Genomic DNA, 18,450 nt, shown 5'->3' with positions numbered 1-18,450 from the left:
TGTCAATACATTACATTAAACTTAGCTGACGCTTTTATCCAAAGTGGCATACAGATATTTGCAGGGTGTTGGGTACAGTCCCTGGATCAATGTGGGGTTACGTGTCTTGTTGTTCAAAGGCACTTCAGCCATGGAGTAGGGAGAGGTAAGGGTGGGATTTAAACCTGCAACCCTCTGGTCTAAATACCTAAATAGCAATGCCCACACCAGTAGGCCATGGCTGCCCATGCCCACACCACAGTGGTTTTCCGGATGTCCATAAGAGAAGATGACGGATCTTTGGTTTGTTTGGGCTTTATAGAATTCCTCTCTCTTCCTCTCATCACTACCTTTCTTGGCCCATGTCATGCCCTCTGCAAGTGATAAGCTACCGTTTTCCTCTGGAGTTTAGACTACCCCTCCTTTCGTCCATTCAAACTATCCATCACTTCTTTCCATGACTTTCAACTTCTCTTTTTACCTCTCTCGTCTTGAAATCTCATCTTATTCATTTCATCTTTCCGCTTTCAACTTCATACAGTGCCAACCACCACACTTTCCCCCCAATCCATTGCAATCGATACCTCTTTCCACCACTATTTCACTTCACCTTCTCTTTTTACCTTTCTTCCTTTCGAACCATCTATTCTATGCCGTCTTTCCATCTCTCTCTACTTCATACAATACCAAGCTCCACACTTTCCCCCACTCCTTCGGATCTCTTTATCTCAATGTCACTGTACTTCATGGAACTGTGCCATGGAGTATGATCATAGTCTGTGGTTGCATGTGCGTACGAGCGAAACAGAAAAAGAATGAATGTGTGATTACGTGTGTGTGTGTATGTGTGTGTGTGTGTGTGTGTGTGTGCGCGTGTGTGTGTGTGTGCATGCGTGCGTGCGTGTGTGAGAGTGTGTGTGTGTGTGTGTGTGTGTGTGTGTGTACTGTACGTGTGTGAGTGTGTGCGTGTGTATATGAGCCTTACTTCATGGGACAGCACCGTGGCCCATTATGATGAGAGCAGAGCCCGAGGGTGAGCCCTGCTCTCTCTGCTCAGGGACAGGGGAGTGCCAGTGTCAAGTGACATAATGCTTCAAACGCGGCCTTCACTTTGGCCCCTAAAGACAAGGATGGAGCCATTGTGTTTTCTTCGCATTGTGTCACTCTGTGTGTGTGTGTGTGTGTGTGTGTGTGTGTGCAAAGACAAAGGTGTGTGTGCATGTGATCATGTATCTGAGTGTGTGCCACTGTGTGTGTGTGTGTGTGTGTGTGTGTGTGTGTGTGTGTGTGTGTGTGTGTGTGTGTGTGTGTGTGTGTGTGTGTGTGTGTGTGTGTGTGTGGGTGTGTGTGTGTGTGTGTGTGGGTGTGTGGGTGTGGGTGTCTGTGTGTCTGTGTGTTGTTGCATGGTGCGTGTTGTTGGGTACGTGAGTCTCAACACATTACATGTCGAGAGTGAATGCATTTGGGTGGGTGGGTGTGAGGGCATTAATGTCTATGTGTCGTTTGCATGTATGCCTGCCTGTCTCTGTGTACGTGCATTTGTGTGATGGTGATGATGGCTGGTGTGTGTGTGTGTGTGTGTGTGTGTGTGTGTGTGTGTGTGTGTGTGTGTGTGTGTGTGTGTGTGTGTGCTGCAGTTCTAAAATGTTCTTCCGACATACTGTTATTAACTATCTACAGACCTCCAAGACTTTCTGCACCACTCTTCTTAGAGGAATTTGGTGAGCTGTTGTCGAATGTTTGTGTGGACTATGATAGCCTTTTTATAACAGGCGACTTCAATTTTCACGTAAACGACTTAGAGAATGTCTATGCTAAGGAATTTTTAAGTCTTATTGACATTTTTAGCCTTACACAGCATGTAACAGGACCAACACACAACCAAGGTCACACTCTAGACCTAATAATAACAAAAGGCCTCAATGCTTGTGCTAGTGTCAAAGACTATGGCTTTTCTGACCATTACTGCATTTTTTCTGATGTTTCTATGTACCCTCATGTTCAAAGGGAATCTGTTACAGTCAAAAAACGTATAATCAACTGTGAGACAGCCTCACTCTTTCAGCAAGCACTTTCAGAGATCCAAAGTCAAACTTCAGAGAATGCAGATGATCTCATGGTTAATTTTAATGCAAGGATGACCCATATTATGGATGTTATTGCCCCCGAAAAAACCAGAACAGTGGGACAAAAAAAAGCCCCTTGGAGAATGAATCCCACAGTTATATTGCTAAAGCAAGAATGCAGGAGGGCTGAAAGACAGTGGCGTAAATCCAAACTTGAAGTCCACTACCAAATCTATAAACACACACTCTCGAAATACAACCAAGAAATTTCTAAAGCTAGACAATCTTTTTTCTCTGACATAATTAACAGAAATATTAATAATGCACGCGTCCTGTTTGGCACTGTGGAAAAGCTAGCAAGGCCCCCAAATCAAATGCCCTCTGAGTTCCTCTCAGTCAGCAAATGCAATGAGTTTGCATCCTTTTTCAAAGGTAAGATTGAAAAAATACGTACAAACATACTCACACATGTGCAAACGACCCAAGATTCGGACCAACTTGTTACGGTGAAGTTAAATCCTAACCTCATGAGAAATTTTAATTTAGTTGATGTGGACATTCTTAATAGAACGGTACAAAGTCTTAGCTCCTCTACATCTGACTTAGATATTCTACCAACAGCCTTCTTCAAATCCATCTTACACCTAATATCACCAGATGTACTTCAGATCATCAACACCTCACTACAAACAGGCATATTCCCAGGCTGTCTGAAAGAAGCAGTTGTGAAACCCTTACTGAAAAAAGAACAACCTGGATGCGCTGGTACTAAACAACTATAGGCCCATATCCAATCTACCATTTATGGGTAAAATAATAGAGAAAATTGGTTTTTAACCAATTAACTGCCTTTTTAATGTCTAATAGCTATTTTGATAAGTTTCAATCTGGTTTCCGTGCCTACCACAGCACTGAAACAGCTCTTATCAAAGTTATGAATGACATAAGATTGAATTCTGATGCTGGCAAATCATCCGTCTTGGTACTTCTTGATTTGAGTGCTGCTTCGATACAGTTAATCATTCTATACTACTACATAGACCTGGAACACTGGGTTGGTTTTACGGGCATAGTGATCGACTGGTTAAAATCGTACTTACAACAAAGAAGTTTTTTTGTCGCCATTGGAAGACATACTTCATCACCAATGTCTCTGGATTGTGGGGTCCCCCAGGGCTCCATTCTGGGACCACTACTGTTCAATCTGTATATGTTGCCACTGGGACACATTATCGAGAATAACTCCATAAATTACCATAGCTATGCGGATGATACCCAGCTCTACTTATCTATGTCCCCCAATGACTACACCCCCCTTGAATCACTCTATCATTGCATGGACCAAATTAACAAATGGATGTCTCACAATTTCCTCCAGCTGAACACAGAAAAAAACTGAAGTAATTATATTTGGGAAAAGAGAGGAGAGACAAAAGATTGCTACTATCCTTGAAACGAAGGGACTGAAACCAAGGGAAACAGTTAAAAAATCTTGGGGTCCTCATTGACAGTGACCTAAATTTCAACAGTCACATGAAAGCTATTACTAAGTCTGCATTCTATCACATAAAAAACGTCTCTAAATTTAGGGGCCTGATGTCTAAACATGATCTGGAGAAGCTAATACATGCCTTCATTTCTAGTAAAGTCGATTACTGTAACAGTCTGTTTACTGGCCTCCCAAATAAGACCATTAAACAGCTTCAACTGGTACAAAATGCAGCTGCAAGGGTTCTTACAAAGACAAGGAAGTTTGACCACATTACTCCAATTTTAAGATCGCTGCATTGGCTCCCAGTAAGCTACAGAATTGATTTTTAAGGCAATGCTACTTGTATTTAAATCATTAAATGGAATGGGACCCACATATCTACTGGATATGTTTCAGCTGTATGCACCGGCCAGGTCACTAAGGTCAACAGAGAAGAATTTGCTGGTGATTCCAAAAGTCAAAACAAAGTGTGGAGAGGCAGCCTTTAGCCTCTATGCTTCAAAGCTTTGGAACCAGCTTCCAGATGACGTAAAAAATGCACCCACTATTGATAGCTTTAAATCTAGACTCAAGACAAAGCTGTTCTCAGATGCTTTCTTAAATTATTGAATGAAAAGACGGTAAAATAAGAGAAGTAAATTAGTAAAATAAGAATTGTTTTTCAAGGTTTTATGTTTATTCATGTTTTATTTTATTATTATTTTTACCTTATGTTTTATCTTAATGTTTTAAATGTTTTTTTTGACTCTAATTCATTTCCCTGTTTTCCTTTCATTTACATTTGTTAACTTTGTGAAGCACATTGAGTTGCACCTGTGTATGAAATGCGCTATATAAATAAACTTGCCTTGCCTTGCCTTGTGTGTGTGTGTGTGTGTGTGTGTGTGTGTGTAGAGGGGGGTCGAGGTAGGGGGACAGGATATGAGGAAGGGTGCGAGGTTAGCTCTCATTGTATTTGCTCTGGATCTGGTACTGTGACCACCATACTACTTACACACACGCACACGCACACACACACAGGCCAACAATATAATGTAGTGCCTCAGAGAAAGAAAAGGGGAAGAGGGAGGGGAAAGAGAGTATCGCTTCAACAAAGACGGTGAGAGAGCTGGGAGAGAGAGAGAGATACTGATCTCAACTTTCATAACAACAAAAAGACTGTTTTCCTCTGTTCACACAGACTGTGCAGTAATTGGATACTATGCGTAACTAGTGCATGTTCTACTGACACGATAACCATCACAGTGATATATGCCCTCTCCTGCTATTTATCATCGCCTATCAGGTGGCCACATCAGAGAGTCATGTCAGGTTTAAATTAGACCTGCAACATGACTCTTCTTTGTGCCAATGTTACAGGAATACAGCATTGTGTCAGCAAAATAGAGGACAGGGCTGCACTGTGGTCATGGTGGTGAAGGCCATGATTATTTAATAATTTGATAAGTGTGGAGGCAACTCTCAAGAAGTGTTGATGTGGTTTTGTTTACCAACATATTTTAAAGTAAAAGTGAGTACTGAATGTTTAACTTCTCACCGTCTCAGTCTTCACCGTTGCCTTTCCTTTCTCGTTGTCCGCCACTGTTGCATCTGCAGGTCCAAAACTGGCTTTCTGACTTTTTTCCTGCTTGTCCACCTTGATCATTCTGCTGATGTACGCGTCTGCCATACCCGACGTCCTCAGAGTGCGGTGGTCTTCGAACCCCGCGTCAAACTTTGAGTTCTTCTTGCCCTTCCCTGGAATAAAGATCTCCCATATCTTCCCGTCTTTCAGGGGACTAGCCCCGGTGCTTGGATGGTTCCGTCCCAATTCAATGGCCGAATTTTTACGATTCCTCCCGGAGAGCAATGAACCCACACCGCCACCGCCACTGCTACTGCTCCCATTTTCCGAGTTTTTACGCACACTACCTTTCCCCACAGTGCCACCCGTCACCATAGGCTTTGGGCGACCGTGCGCACCTGATTCCGAGGCCGAGCGGATACGATCGGTGCCACTTTTCAGGCTGGTGGGGAAGTCTTTAAACCACTTTGCCATGACTTTCTTTGTACGATCAATACAAATCTACAGGTTGCTGTGCCTTTATCCATACACTACCAACAGTAGCCTACTTAACCAAACTTTCTTTCCTTATCTGGCCAGATTATATATGAAGGTCCGTGATCAATTTAGTGCATTGCTGGTTTTCGTGCGCTTTTACGCAAGATTTGCCAAATTGGAATACCTTAATATTTCAACCCACTTTCCCAAGTAATATTCAGAGCCACATTTTACAATGGAAAGCACATGTATGATGAGCGTGATACGTTAGTACATAAATAAGGTAACTACAATATTTCATCCCATTCGTGTTGCTTTTCTAAACTCTCCCCTTCCCAAACTCTTCTTACCTATCTTTCATTTGTCGTCTTCCTTAATTTCTACTAGCGGAGCTATTCCCGCAGGATGAAGAGCAGTCTTTGTAGAGCGTAAACGCGGAAAAATTGGAAGTTTTTCTTCACTCTCACAAGAGATCCCATTCCCGGTGCGTCCAATCTGAGCAGCAGCTACTAAGCGAGTACTCGGGGGTCTTCGGGTGCGCGCGCCTGCGAGAGAGGCTAGTGGGGGTGGCTTTTATCATGAGGTTAGAATGTGCACTCGAGCTAAGGACATTAAGGAGGGGATAGAACTAGAGTTTGGAGCATGATCCCATCTGCGAGGAACTGTGCTGAGAGAAGAGAAATTATGCTAATTAGGCTTTCCATGAAACCGGCTACAACTGAAACATAGCGCAATACCATGAATTTTACAAAGCATTGGCGTGGAATGCGATTTTATGCTTCCGTTGTATATGGAGTATGCCACATTAACTTGCGTGTATGTTGCTTATCCAGGCAATTCCCGCCATACTTTGACCTGTTTTCTCCAAGGCTATGCGCCAGGTAGCCCCTGGTGCTATGAAAGCACAGATGAGCTGTGGTGCGTGTCAGGGCGATCTCATATTCTCATCTGCCAAAAATATTATGAAGCGTAAACAAAGCTTTTGTAAAGGTAGGGCTGCCACATTGAATTACACTCAGGTCACCTGTGCAACTGGAACTATGTGCACGTGGTAACAAAATTGGCACGCACAGATCCATCGTTGACTGGCCTAGTTGACCTTTCTATCTATTTGTTGTTATTTTCCATTCGACCCGCATACTCCCTTTTAGGCTTTAGTAGGCTTTAGCCTACTTTATTCATATGGTACGACACCTAACTTACCTTTGTGGCCTTGCTATCCCATCTAATTGTGCTACAATTGTTTTGAATAGGATGTATTGGAGTTGAACAATAATATGCTATTCCTTCAATCGCTGTCTAAAAGAGAAACGGAACTTTTCTAGCCGACTGTGATCCCTTACAAAACATTGATTTTTGAGTATTGGTCACTCACCCACCTGTGCCCCAGTACATAGGCTTGCTGTCATCACCACGACGCACACTAGGTGGATGCACAGCATCTGAAGATGAGACCGAGCCGCTCAAAATGTCAGCTATAGCACACCCCAGCGGTAGGCAAGAGACATGTCCGCTTCTGTGGTCTTGTCTGTAAATAAATCAGTTGTTTCTCTCTCTGATTTGTGTAGTGTGTGTGTGTGTGTGTGTGTGTGTGTGTGTGTGTGTGTGTGTGTGTGTGTGTGTGTGTGTGTGTGTGCGCGCGCGCGCGTGCGTGCGCGCATCTTGGGCACCTCCAAATTACTCGATCGGAACATCGCTGTATCTATTGAAAATGAAGAATAGACAGCATTGTATGACTCAAAACACAGTATAGACAGATCATTTTGCTCACCTTGTCATAGTCAGTCATTATAAAATCTACTCTCACAAGTTAGCCCTACTCTATTCATTTATTCATTCAAAATTATTTTATTAGGCCTACATTAATTCCAATAGCCCATAGCCTCTAGTAATAGGTCTAGAGTTTGTAGTAATGATAGGCTAATAGTCGAATAATAACGGCATACTGTTATAGCCTATTAATTATTATTATTATTATTGTTATTATTATTGTTATTATTATTAGGTTATTATTATATTATACTATATTATTGTTAATACTGTTATTAGTATTGTTGTTATTATTATGATTATGATAATGATTATTATTATTAGGCCTATTATTAGTAGGCAAATTGTAGTGGGGCTAGTAGTAATAGCAGAGCTTTTTATTGGGAAGAACTTTGGTAGTAGGCCTGGCCTATTAATGTGTTGAAATTAGTTGAATTACAATCATCATCATCATGTCCTTTCTTTTGCAAATTATTCTTTTTCTCAAAGAAAATTGTGGAGGTCTGATAAAACTGCGTCACAGATTGCAAAAGCATACAATAGGTCCACTGTTCCACCCATAAAGATACTTTTCTCCAATGGTAGTTTTCTCCCAGGCGGGACTGGGCGGGTCGAGTTGTTTCGGTCAAAAAGGTAACAGGTTGTCTACCGCAGGATAGGGCTGTCTGCCTATCCCGTTCAGAACACTTGTCTGTCACTTCTTTCTCTGGAGCCTTGTAATTTTGGAAAGTATACAGTCGGATGCGGTACAACACACTGCTGATTCTGATATTTCACTGAGAAGCAAGTGTCCGTCAACTTTGCTACAGAACAAGGTAGGACAACACTTTGGGGGCTTCTGTTAGCTTGTTAGCTCCACTTTGAATGGGGAAGATGCTGCTAACGTTTTGGTTATCTGGCGCCAGCTAGATAATGTTAGCTAGCTAATATTAGCTAACCGGCTAATCGGAGCGTCTGTATATTTAATTGTAAACAAGTAATGCAATAGCTTAGCCAGGTTATCATTCCGACGCAACTATTTCTCTCTATATGTGCACACGCATGCATTGTAAAGAGAACCCAACGCAGTGCGTCTTTGTGTTGCATTGGTCAGCCAACCGTGGGCGGACAAGTAGTAAGACACTTCACATAGAGCCAGAAGTTCAAGCAAACTAATAATAATGCCGAGCAATTCGTGTATTTGATTTTCATCGTGTACCGTGGTGATTCATTAACATGGATAGTTTTAATTGACTGAATGTGAGGCTGAGACGCAGGTGCACCACCTGTGGCTAATCATGACACAGACCAATGGCAGCTTGACAGTGGAATTCAGCGTCTGACGTAGTCGAAACTTTTAATCTGTTTAATATCTTAGTTGGGTTTATCATAGATTAGGAATGATCTTGGCTATATCTGGGTCTTTGCCCAATAAGCGAATTTGATATCCGAAGACTTGCCAGATTTTCCCGAGATAAGATCAAAAGTCCTATTTTCTCATGGACTTCCAAATGTTTTTGCGGCGCAACCAGTGGCGCGTCAATCAGAAAGCACACACACCAGCCAAGTTTGTCATTTTATGGGACGCATCTATTGGACAAGAATGGAGATTGGTTTCTGTTGGTTTTGCGATAAGAATGAAGCATGGCTCATGGCCATGTGAACTTTTTTATCTGGCTTCAAACTGTCAATCGATTACAGAAACTTATATTTTATAGGCCTAGTTACTTTCAGAGAGGAGACAGAGAGGAGAACAACACGAGTAGGCCTACAAAGAAAAGTTCTCTCCGACAAACCGAGAACACCTCAGAGAAACCCTCGTGCCAGAAGTCCTTTCGAAGCCTCATCATTGTTTATCAACGATGATTGTAACCTGTGGATATGGCCAGGGATTAATTGTAACAAATCAATTTTCCTCCCTCCTACTATTTTTGTATAACTTTTTATTCACTGGTTGCAACCAGGATGTCATACTCTTTGACATTTCTCCACAGTAAACACAAGATAACATCGCTGTTTACAGCCATTGTCAAGATAACCACAGCTATGCAGCTGCGCCTCGAGCTTAGAATGACAGGTGACTGGTAATGCTCTCCTCGAGACTCCCTTCTTCACAGTTAAAAGGCCAGATAACTTGTCATGCATACCGGCAATGGTGTGGTTGTTGGTGGGAAAGAACATGTGACTGCAGGGCTATCATCCAGTGTGTTTTTGCTCCTGTTCTTGTACTGTTGCTGGTACAGTAAACGTTGTGCTTGTCTTTATAACAAGGCAGTCTAGACTAGGGATGGGCGGTTCTAAGGGGTGGCAGGGGGTGGCATTTGCCCCTTCAGAAATATGATTTGCCACCCCAATTAAGAGCCCTGATTGTGACCAATAGCCTTAATGCTTGACATCATTTCAGACATAGAACTTTAGGTTGCAGAGTTTCACTTTAAGGGATTCACTGTATCACATAAGTGTGTGTGTCGATTATATAGTGTTTATAATTTTCCCTTAGTGTAGGAGCATGCCCCCCTGAAATACACTTCGCCACCCCTTTGCCACCCCAAGAATAAATGTCTGGAACCGCCCCTGAGACTAGGCCTACTTGCTGATTAGGTAGGCTAATAAAACTAAAAGAAAGCAAGATACTGTGGGGTTGTTGGAAAGAGCGGTAAGGAAATAGCATTCATTCATTTTGAGACAGGAATTTTCAATGGTAATTTTCATAGGTTTCACGGATGTTACCTCAAATAACCCAATTTTGTTACACCTTGTAGGTACAATACTCGTACTGTACTGCCATTGTCATCCAGGGCCTGTTCTGTTGTCTTTTAATCAGGCAGTGATTGAGGCCTATCCACGAGGGACTGAGTCAGTTTCCTGGTGTGATAACAGAATGAGCTCAGTCACATAGAAATATCTCGCAAACTTGACTGATGATTAAATGGTTACCTAGTCTATGATGGGAGTCATTCAGTTTCACAGAAGAACATGCATTACACACACACACACACACACACACACACACACACACACACACACACACACACACACACACACACACACACACACACACACACACACACACACACACACACACACACACAGAGAGAGTGTTTAAGTTATGTGATGTCTTTTTTCTGTCTCTCTGACTGTTCAAATCCTCTGACTGTAATGGGATCTGCTTTGACTTTCTGTTTCAGTCCTTTGTGTTGACATCCCTTACACTTAAGTTAAATATAGCAACACTGCCTTCATGGTTCTTTAGTCATGTTTGCTTAGTGTAGGCTAGAAAGCCTTGAGAGGGGGGGGGACAGTCCCCTAATGTGAATGCACATTCCTACATGTGTACAGGAACAACACATAGAGGCCCAGACTGTGATTGAACCATAGCCTAGCACAGGGACGGAGCTATAGAGAGGGCAAGTGGGGCATTTGCCCCTGGGCCAAGAGCCCTCCCGTATTGGTGGTGGGCCCTATTATGATCTTGGCTGACAGGCTGTAGGAGGGGGCCCTATCAGTGTTTTGCCCTGTGGTGCTGTGTGCAATTGTTCCTCCACTGGCCCAGCAGCTTTGACCAATCAGCAGACTGCTTCAGGGGGGACACTGAGGATACGCGTAGGGTGGGAGGTTGTAATGTAACTGGCTGTTGAGCAATGGCATGGCATGATGACACCCTTGTCTCTTTTATCTTACCCGTGGGCAGCAACCTTCAGGAGCTAAAATCGGAAGGGTGCTTTGCGCCGGCGGTACCATCAGCAGGAGGAGGGTTAGGTCGTTGTGTGTGAGTTTGACGACCAGAGTAAAAAATTATGGGATGGGTAGGAGAGGTGAAGGGGGGCGTAGGAGTTTATACGGGATGCCCTGTGTGTGAGCAGTCAGGCTGTATACAACTAGGAGAAGCATGCGCGCGCACACAAACACAGACACACACATGCAAAAATTGTCACATACAAAAGACTGCACACACACACACACTCCTGCATACACGCAGGGTTTTCTTTTCTACACACTACTGATGTGCACTCCAAAGGTCCCCCCTCATAATTCTATTTAACTTTCCACCTCTGAGCGCAAGGCTGCCTCAATTCAATTTAAGGCAAGCAAATTGAATTTGCCCAGAGAGCAGAAAGGCGGGGAATGCTGCTGCAGCAGGGGACCGCTGACTGGAACCCTGAAGACAAACACACACACACACACACACACACACACACACACACACACACACACACACACACACACACACACACACACACACACACACACACACAGGTGAGGGCCTACTCAAACTGAAGAAATGCACAATGACATGACCGGAAAGCAAAATATTCATCGTATACCTCTGGCCAAGTATGAAAGGCAGGAGTAGCAGTTTTTTTGAAATATCAATCCAATTACATGTCATGATTGGTTACTGTCATTTAGGGCTCTGCATAACTAATATATTATTATATTATACCTGACACAGTGCATTGATACTTAGAATATTTTAACGGCACAGTTTTTACATCATGGTCATTATTAGGCTGCATGTTACATGTGTGGAAAAATCTTACATCTGCTAGAGTCAAAATCCTTATGCATTTTATAATTTTATACATATATTTTTGGCCATTGACAGGAGAGTGCAAGAGAGGGGGATTTAGAAGAATAAGGAAATGACCATCGTTCATAATGGAACCCAAGTCCCCTGATTTGTGGTATAGTGCCTTGAGCCACTGAGCCACAGCACCTCAGTTGTGCATCAAGTTCAAGTTTATTTCAAGTTTATTTAGCCATATCAACAGTGTAAAATACAGTTGTGTTTGGAATGTTTTTGGTGTGCTAAAGACACAAAACTGTGGGGTGGGTGGGGTATGAAAGAAAAAAACTGGGGGTACATAAACAAATAAACAGAGAATGTTGGGCATGTTGGTGTAGCTGTAGATGACCAATATAGCTGATTCGATCAGATCACTTAATCAGATCAGATTACTTAATGTTGACTATATATATTTTGCCTTTGTAGGAGTTGGAGGTGGTTTGTGTGTACGTACGGTAGTAGCCATATGATATGCAGTGTTAGATCACAGGATTTTGACGGGTCCCACGGGTTTCAAACATTGTTTATTAATAGAATATTGAATAGATGGATGGTGGGTGGGAACAAGATGAGGACAATGTTCTGGAAGATGTCAGGCGGGATGAGGAGAGAAGGAGACACCAGCTGGATTGATGGGCATTAACAGCAGTTTGAGCTTGCGAAGAGAGAACAAGTGTAGCCCAATTAAGAATTTGCCTTGGAGGACAGTTTTAATGGGTGTTGGTGTTTTTTTAAGTATGTCAGGAGGAGGATAGGACCAAGCGGAGAGCAGGCTGCCTGACTGACACACAGACTGGGTAAGAGGGAGGAGAAGAAGTGATGGAACTAGAGATGGGGGTGAGAGAAAAGAGAGGGATGCATGGATGGAGGAAGGAAGAGGGAAAGAGCAGCATGGAGTTGGGGCTGGGGTGGTGGGGGGCAGCATTCTCAGGATAACTGCCCTGGTTTTCTGCCCCACTTCACTCACATAATGGGACGGGTAGAGAGGGACTGTCTGACACCCACCCATACCCCCCCACCATACACACACACACACACACACACGCACACACACACACACACACATGCACACACATCCCAAATCCTCTCCATTCACCCTCAGACTCTCATTCAAGCCGTTTGCTTGTGATTCTTTTTTAAGTGCAGTGTTTGTATGTGTTTTATTGGTCACAAAAAAGTTTCTAGCTGACCCACTGAAAACAGAGATGGAGGGAGACGGGCAGTGGGAGAAACGGAAAGAAAGACAGACAGACAGAGAGAGCTGACACATGCCCCCCCCCACACACACACAGACTTTTGTGAGAGTGGGAAGTGGGAGCAAGGCAGAGACAGATGAGCGAGATGGGGAGCGCGAGAGGGTAAACCATGAAGGACGTGAGCAGAAATAGAAAGCCAGCAGAAAGCAGTGAAGGAATGTGAGAAAATAGAGGAGCACTGTCTGTGGCCTGCCTTCCGTGACATTGGGCCCACTTTGATTCTGCTGCTGATCAAAGCATCTGATGCTTAGGCGGACGTGTGTGTGTGTGTGTGTGCGTGTGTGCGTGTGCGTGTGTGCGTGTGCGCGCGCGCGCGGGCGTGCGCGTGAACTTGAAGCACTCTCCCTAGTGCTGAGCAGGGAAGTATTGCATAGATAGACAGACAGGTGCACGAAAGTCCAAGGCTGCTTCCGGCAGGGGTGGAGAGGGGGAAAAAACAAGCCTGTTTGTCTAGAATATAGGCCATGTTATGGCCCCAAGGTGAGGCTTTCAAAATAGGAAGGAAGGAAGAAATGGACAGGCAACCAGGTACTTGAACAGTGCTTTAGAGAGGTGATGAGTGTTTTTTGCTGGAGATGGAGGTGAAAAAACAAGCCGGTTGTTTGACTAAAACACAGGCCAAGTTACAGCCCTAAAGTGAAGATGTCAAAAAGTTACAAAGTTACCCCGAGTGCAGAGATGGATAGCAGATCGTGAAGGATGGACACTTTTTTTCTGTGTGGCGTGTTTTGTTGGCTCAGCAAGTGTCATATTCATAGCTTGGCCATTCATCAGCATAAGGCACCTGACTAATGATGAGACTCTGAAGCCGACGCCAAGGTGACAGGAGACATCCCTCAGTGACGGCGATGTCCCACACGCATACTCGATCAGACCCCATTATTTTATTGGGTGGTTCTGAATATAAAGCAGGGCAGGCAGAGAATGAGACGAGACGAGGCTTGGCCGATAGAGTGTTTGAAGGGAGATTAAGCCCTTACTGTGAGTTTTTGGTCTTTTTTTCCCCTGCAGTCAGAGTTTCAGCAGAAAGACTGTCCCGCTGGGTTCAGTGTGATTCGACTGCTGAAGTGACTGCTGGTGTGAAGTGAATGCTCACCTTCTTATGACTGGAGGTTTTGAAAATGCCTCTCTGTGTTAGAGAAGATTAAAGCTCTCTCTGTGGGGGAGTTTGTCATCCCCTGAATGCAGCTTCTGGAAAGGAACAGACTTTTCAGGTTTCTTAGGATGTCCTGTTGAAAGTATTAAGCTGAGTTGATGTATGAATGGGTCTTTTACAGATTAGCTAAATGCCAAAAAGAAGCTTTTTTTCACAAGCTGATTTGTAGAAACTTGTAAGCAACTGGACTTCCCATTGTAGTTGGAAAATGTTTAACCTTTTAGTTGAGCCCAGGACAACACAACTCCTTTGATCAGTTCAAGACGGCACAAAATAGCTTGCGAATATCTTGCATTTTGCTCTTAAATTCCGTTAATAACCACTATACGGATGGATGAGACTTGCCTATGAACATCTGTCTGTAGAGCGTTCTTCTGACATCTGTAACGATTTGGAGGTTTGTCCAAAAGTATAATGTATGTATAGTTAATCCTTGTTGAATCCCTGAGATACACTGTACACTTATCCCTTATAGCATATAGGCTATCAGAGATAACCTGGCTATATCAGAGAGCCATGTAGGGTTATTCTGTCCCAGTAAGCTACAACATGCATGCAATGGAAAAAGCATCAGACCTAGCACATCATTTTAACCAATCCTTGGTGGTCACAATTGAAGGAAACGGCCTGATTTTGAATCTGCAAAATGAGGCCAACCAACCCGCATCATGAATAATTCAGTGAGGTCTCCAACGAGACGACAGATTTGTTTTTTTTTAAGCCTTGGCTTTCTCTTAAGTCCACCTATTAAATATCCCCCTCCTTACTTGGCTATTCAGAATACACCTTTAGGTCAGGTGCTCAGCCACCTGCAACATCGGACCGACCACACACACTATACCTCTGCAGTGTGTGAGAGAGGAGGGGGTTGTGTGTGCAATGCATGTGTGAGGATATGTGACAAAGAGCAGCTTTGTGTGTGTGTTTTTAGTAGGAGACCAATGGGGGTGGGGGGGGTGGGGGGGGGGGGGGGGTTGTGTTTGTTATTGTAAGCGTGTGTGTGTGTGTGTGTGTGTGTGTGTGTGTGTGTGTGTGTGTGTGTGTGTGTGTGTGTGTGTGTGTGTGTGTGTGTGTGTGTGTGTGTGTGTGTGTGTGTGTGTGTGTGTTGTGTGTCAGGTCATCCCAGCTCTTATCAGTAAAGGCCATGCATTTTAACAGAGGCCTACAAAGGCCTTTATCTAGCCATGAGGGGGGTTGGGGACCGTGAATGGAGGCCTATGGGATGAGTTTGGTGCACCAAAGGCCCTACAAGCTGCCATAGCGCCAGTCTAATCTTAACACTGCAGACTCGCTATCATCACAGCCAAGGACAACAGGCTTTGGGGGCAGCTTGCAATGATGCCTTTTCACCACAAATCACAAGATTTGCAATATCCTACCCACACACTGCCTGCCTGGCTGCCGACCCGCCTCTTTCTTACAGAATACGAGGAGGATGAAATTGGTTGTTGGTTTATTTGCGAATGTGTGTTGTTCACCCAGTGTTATTGTCTGAGATGTCCCCATTCCTATTCTTGCCCTCCCTCCCTCCCTCCTCCTCTTTTCTCTCTCTCTCTCTCTCTCTCTCTCTCTCTCTCTCTCTCTCTCTCTCTCTCTCTCTCTCCTGTCTCTCTGTGTTCCTTCCTTGCCTCTATAAACAGTGTGACCAGCCGATCTGTTATCAGAAACCCGATGCAAGGGACAAGGAGAGTGGAGATAGATAGCAATGATTGCTACAGTATCAGATAAACAGGCTTCTGTCACCACTCACCAGCCGCATGGGTTACAGTGGAATCCTGAGTGGATTGGCATCAGCATTCAAGTGCACTTCACTTGCACATTCAAGATGCAGAAGCCTTAGGTTACAGCCAGGCTCTCCGAATTTCTTGGCAAAGAATGATAAGGTGAGAGACGGGGTGAGTGAGGGAGAGACACAGGGGCACAGAGAGAGACTTGGAAAGAGAGAAACTTGGAGAGAGGTAGAGAGACGGGGACAGAGAGAGACTCGGAAAGAGACAGAGGGAATGGGGGGGGGGGGCAAAATGATTCTTAGAAAGAAAGACAGATGTGTCTCTCACAGCTTCAGGGCTTTGCAGGTGCGTGCGGCCGCCAGGTGCAGGTTTGTGCAGTCCGTACTCTGGATAGAAAATGCATCCTAGACCAGTTGAATGACAGACAGGGGGGACTTAAGTTCATAGTTACAAAGCGGTCATTCACATACCAAGTGTGTCAAGGATTTCAAAGTTATGACACACGCTCTAATCCACAGGCTTTGTGGAAAATGTAGCGTGTAAAGTAAACCCTGTGTCTCTACATCAATAATGGAATCATCATCTGGCTGAATACCTGGCAAGAGCCATGGTTCTTTTCTTGTCCATAAAAAATGATGACAAAAAAGATACATTTTGGTATAGCAGCTGGTAAAAAAAAGAGTTTATCCGCAACAGCACTCAGTCCTCAAACATTGAGATGAGACCTGAGAGAAATCGTCTACCCACCTTTTTATGACGTTTTTATGAGTCAGAAGGACATTTTTACCACTTGTTGGTCTGATGATGAGGTGCTTTGGCCCAGTATATGACTGCACCAGGTTTTGTGTTTGTTTGCTTTTAACTAGTGAGCATAATGCCTCACTCTCTGAACGAGAAACATCTCATATATGTTTGGTACCCCCAAAGCACTCTTTGTTTGACAACGCTCATCCTCTATCCACCATTACAACATACTGAACATAAATCAGCTTCTCAACTGCTGTAGGTAGCTGTAGCTTGAAGATGTGACTGTCAGTGTCACTGAAACAACCACAAGTTTCATCAGTTCCCTGGACATTCAGGGTGGAAACCAACGCAGTGAGGTAGCTTCTTGTTTGTGATCCCAAAGGGCCCTCGAAGGAGCAGTGAGCTGTAAGCCTAGAGCACCACACACACACACACACACACACATTCACGATCCGAACGGACCCGTCTGCCTCTCCGCCGTTCAGACATCTTGGGTGGCGCCTCCTTAGAAAGCAGGGGGAGCTGCTAATTTACTGGAGTGGTCTTCTTGGTACAGAATGTGGCTCCCATCCAGCTCCACTGGAGAGATGGCCAGTGCAGTGCACTCCACAACACCTTGCTATTCTCCAATAGCCTGATTATCACAGACTTTCAAATCTCTTTGAGCGTTGGTCTGACTAAGAGCTTAACGCTTAACATTTCCCAAACGGCATGGTTGACCCGCCTCCCTTGTTTGCTACTGGTTGTTTTGCCTTCTGACAAAGTGGAAGGAGTTCCCGATTTTTATGGAGCTCAGAAACGATATTTGTATTGCTCCTGGCCTGACTAGCAGTAGCGCTGAATGTGTTGCGTCACTAGGAGGGCGCGGCCTGGCTAATTCTCCAATGCAACCCACATCATTCATCCCCTTACAACCAATCAACACACACTTACTTCACTCTTACACCTTGATCCTGCCCCATTTAGAAAGATACCCGTGTTCTCTCAATCACCCATGTTACCCACATCATTCCTCCCCTTACTTACCTTATCAACACCCCCACCACCCCCACCCTCTTCCCCCCCATTCCTGATTCAGGCCCAGGAGAGAGATTCCTACATGTGTAAGCTTACACTCTATCACCTCTCCCGTCCTTAGTTCTCATCTTCTACTCCTACACCCCGATCCAGCCCCATGATTGAGATGCCTGCGTACTTCACATTAACTCCATGTTCCATGCACCCACTCAACCATGCACCACTACCCTCCACTTACTCGACCCTCTCACTTCCTCATTTCTTCACTCTTGTTCCAGTTCCAAGAAAGATGTTTGTGTCAAAAAAAGGGCAGGACGCCAAGACACTCTTTTAAGATAAAGTCTGCTTGGTTCACTTTTTGCCCTGTGGCTGGCCGAAACATGTTGGCAGTATTTATTAAATTCATTCAGTTCAAACATGAGCTAGCCTTTACATTAAAGCGGTTTTATCTTCGAAGAGTGCCTTGGCGTCCTGCTATTTTCTACATCTCGGCCAAAGACCACCTTCACAGCACCACCTGTTGTACTACCGCACTTGAACGCTGCAGCCTCTTTTTCTGCTTAGAGATATTTGTGTACGCCTCATGCCCACCTCCCTTCTTCTCGCGGTCTCTCCTTTAGAGATGTTTATGTACTCCACATGCCCACCTC

General features: G+C 44.3%; 2 protein-coding genes across 2 annotated transcripts in view; one reads left to right on the top strand and one right to left on the bottom strand.

Annotated features, from left to right (window-relative positions):
• The window catches only part of she (Src homology 2 domain containing E), a 16,665-nt gene extending 10,559 nt beyond the window's left edge, over nt 1–6,106 (bottom strand). Inside the window, exon 1 of the mRNA XM_063199519.1 lies at nt 5,075–6,106. Within this exon, the coding sequence (XP_063055589.1) occupies nt 5,075–5,575 (501 nt within the window). The 5' untranslated portion in view covers nt 5,576–6,106. The remainder of the gene's footprint in view (nt 1–5,074) is intronic.
• Nucleotides 6,107–7,997: 1,891 nt separating this feature from the next.
• Nucleotides 7,998–18,450, top strand: part of LOC134449526 (cingulin) — a 56,165-nt gene continuing 45,712 nt past the window's right edge. The window contains exon 1 of the mRNA XM_063199516.1: nt 7,998–8,163. The gene's annotated coding sequence lies outside the window, so the exon portion shown is untranslated. The remainder of the gene's footprint in view (nt 8,164–18,450) is intronic.

The sequence above is a fragment of the Engraulis encrasicolus genome, chromosome 5 (assembly GCF_034702125.1).
Source record: "Engraulis encrasicolus isolate BLACKSEA-1 chromosome 5, IST_EnEncr_1.0, whole genome shotgun sequence".
NCBI classification, from domain to species: Eukaryota; Metazoa; Chordata; class Actinopteri; order Clupeiformes; family Engraulidae; genus Engraulis; species Engraulis encrasicolus.
Note: the sequence above shows the minus strand (reverse complement) of the source record. Positions and strands in the feature narration are given on the sequence as shown.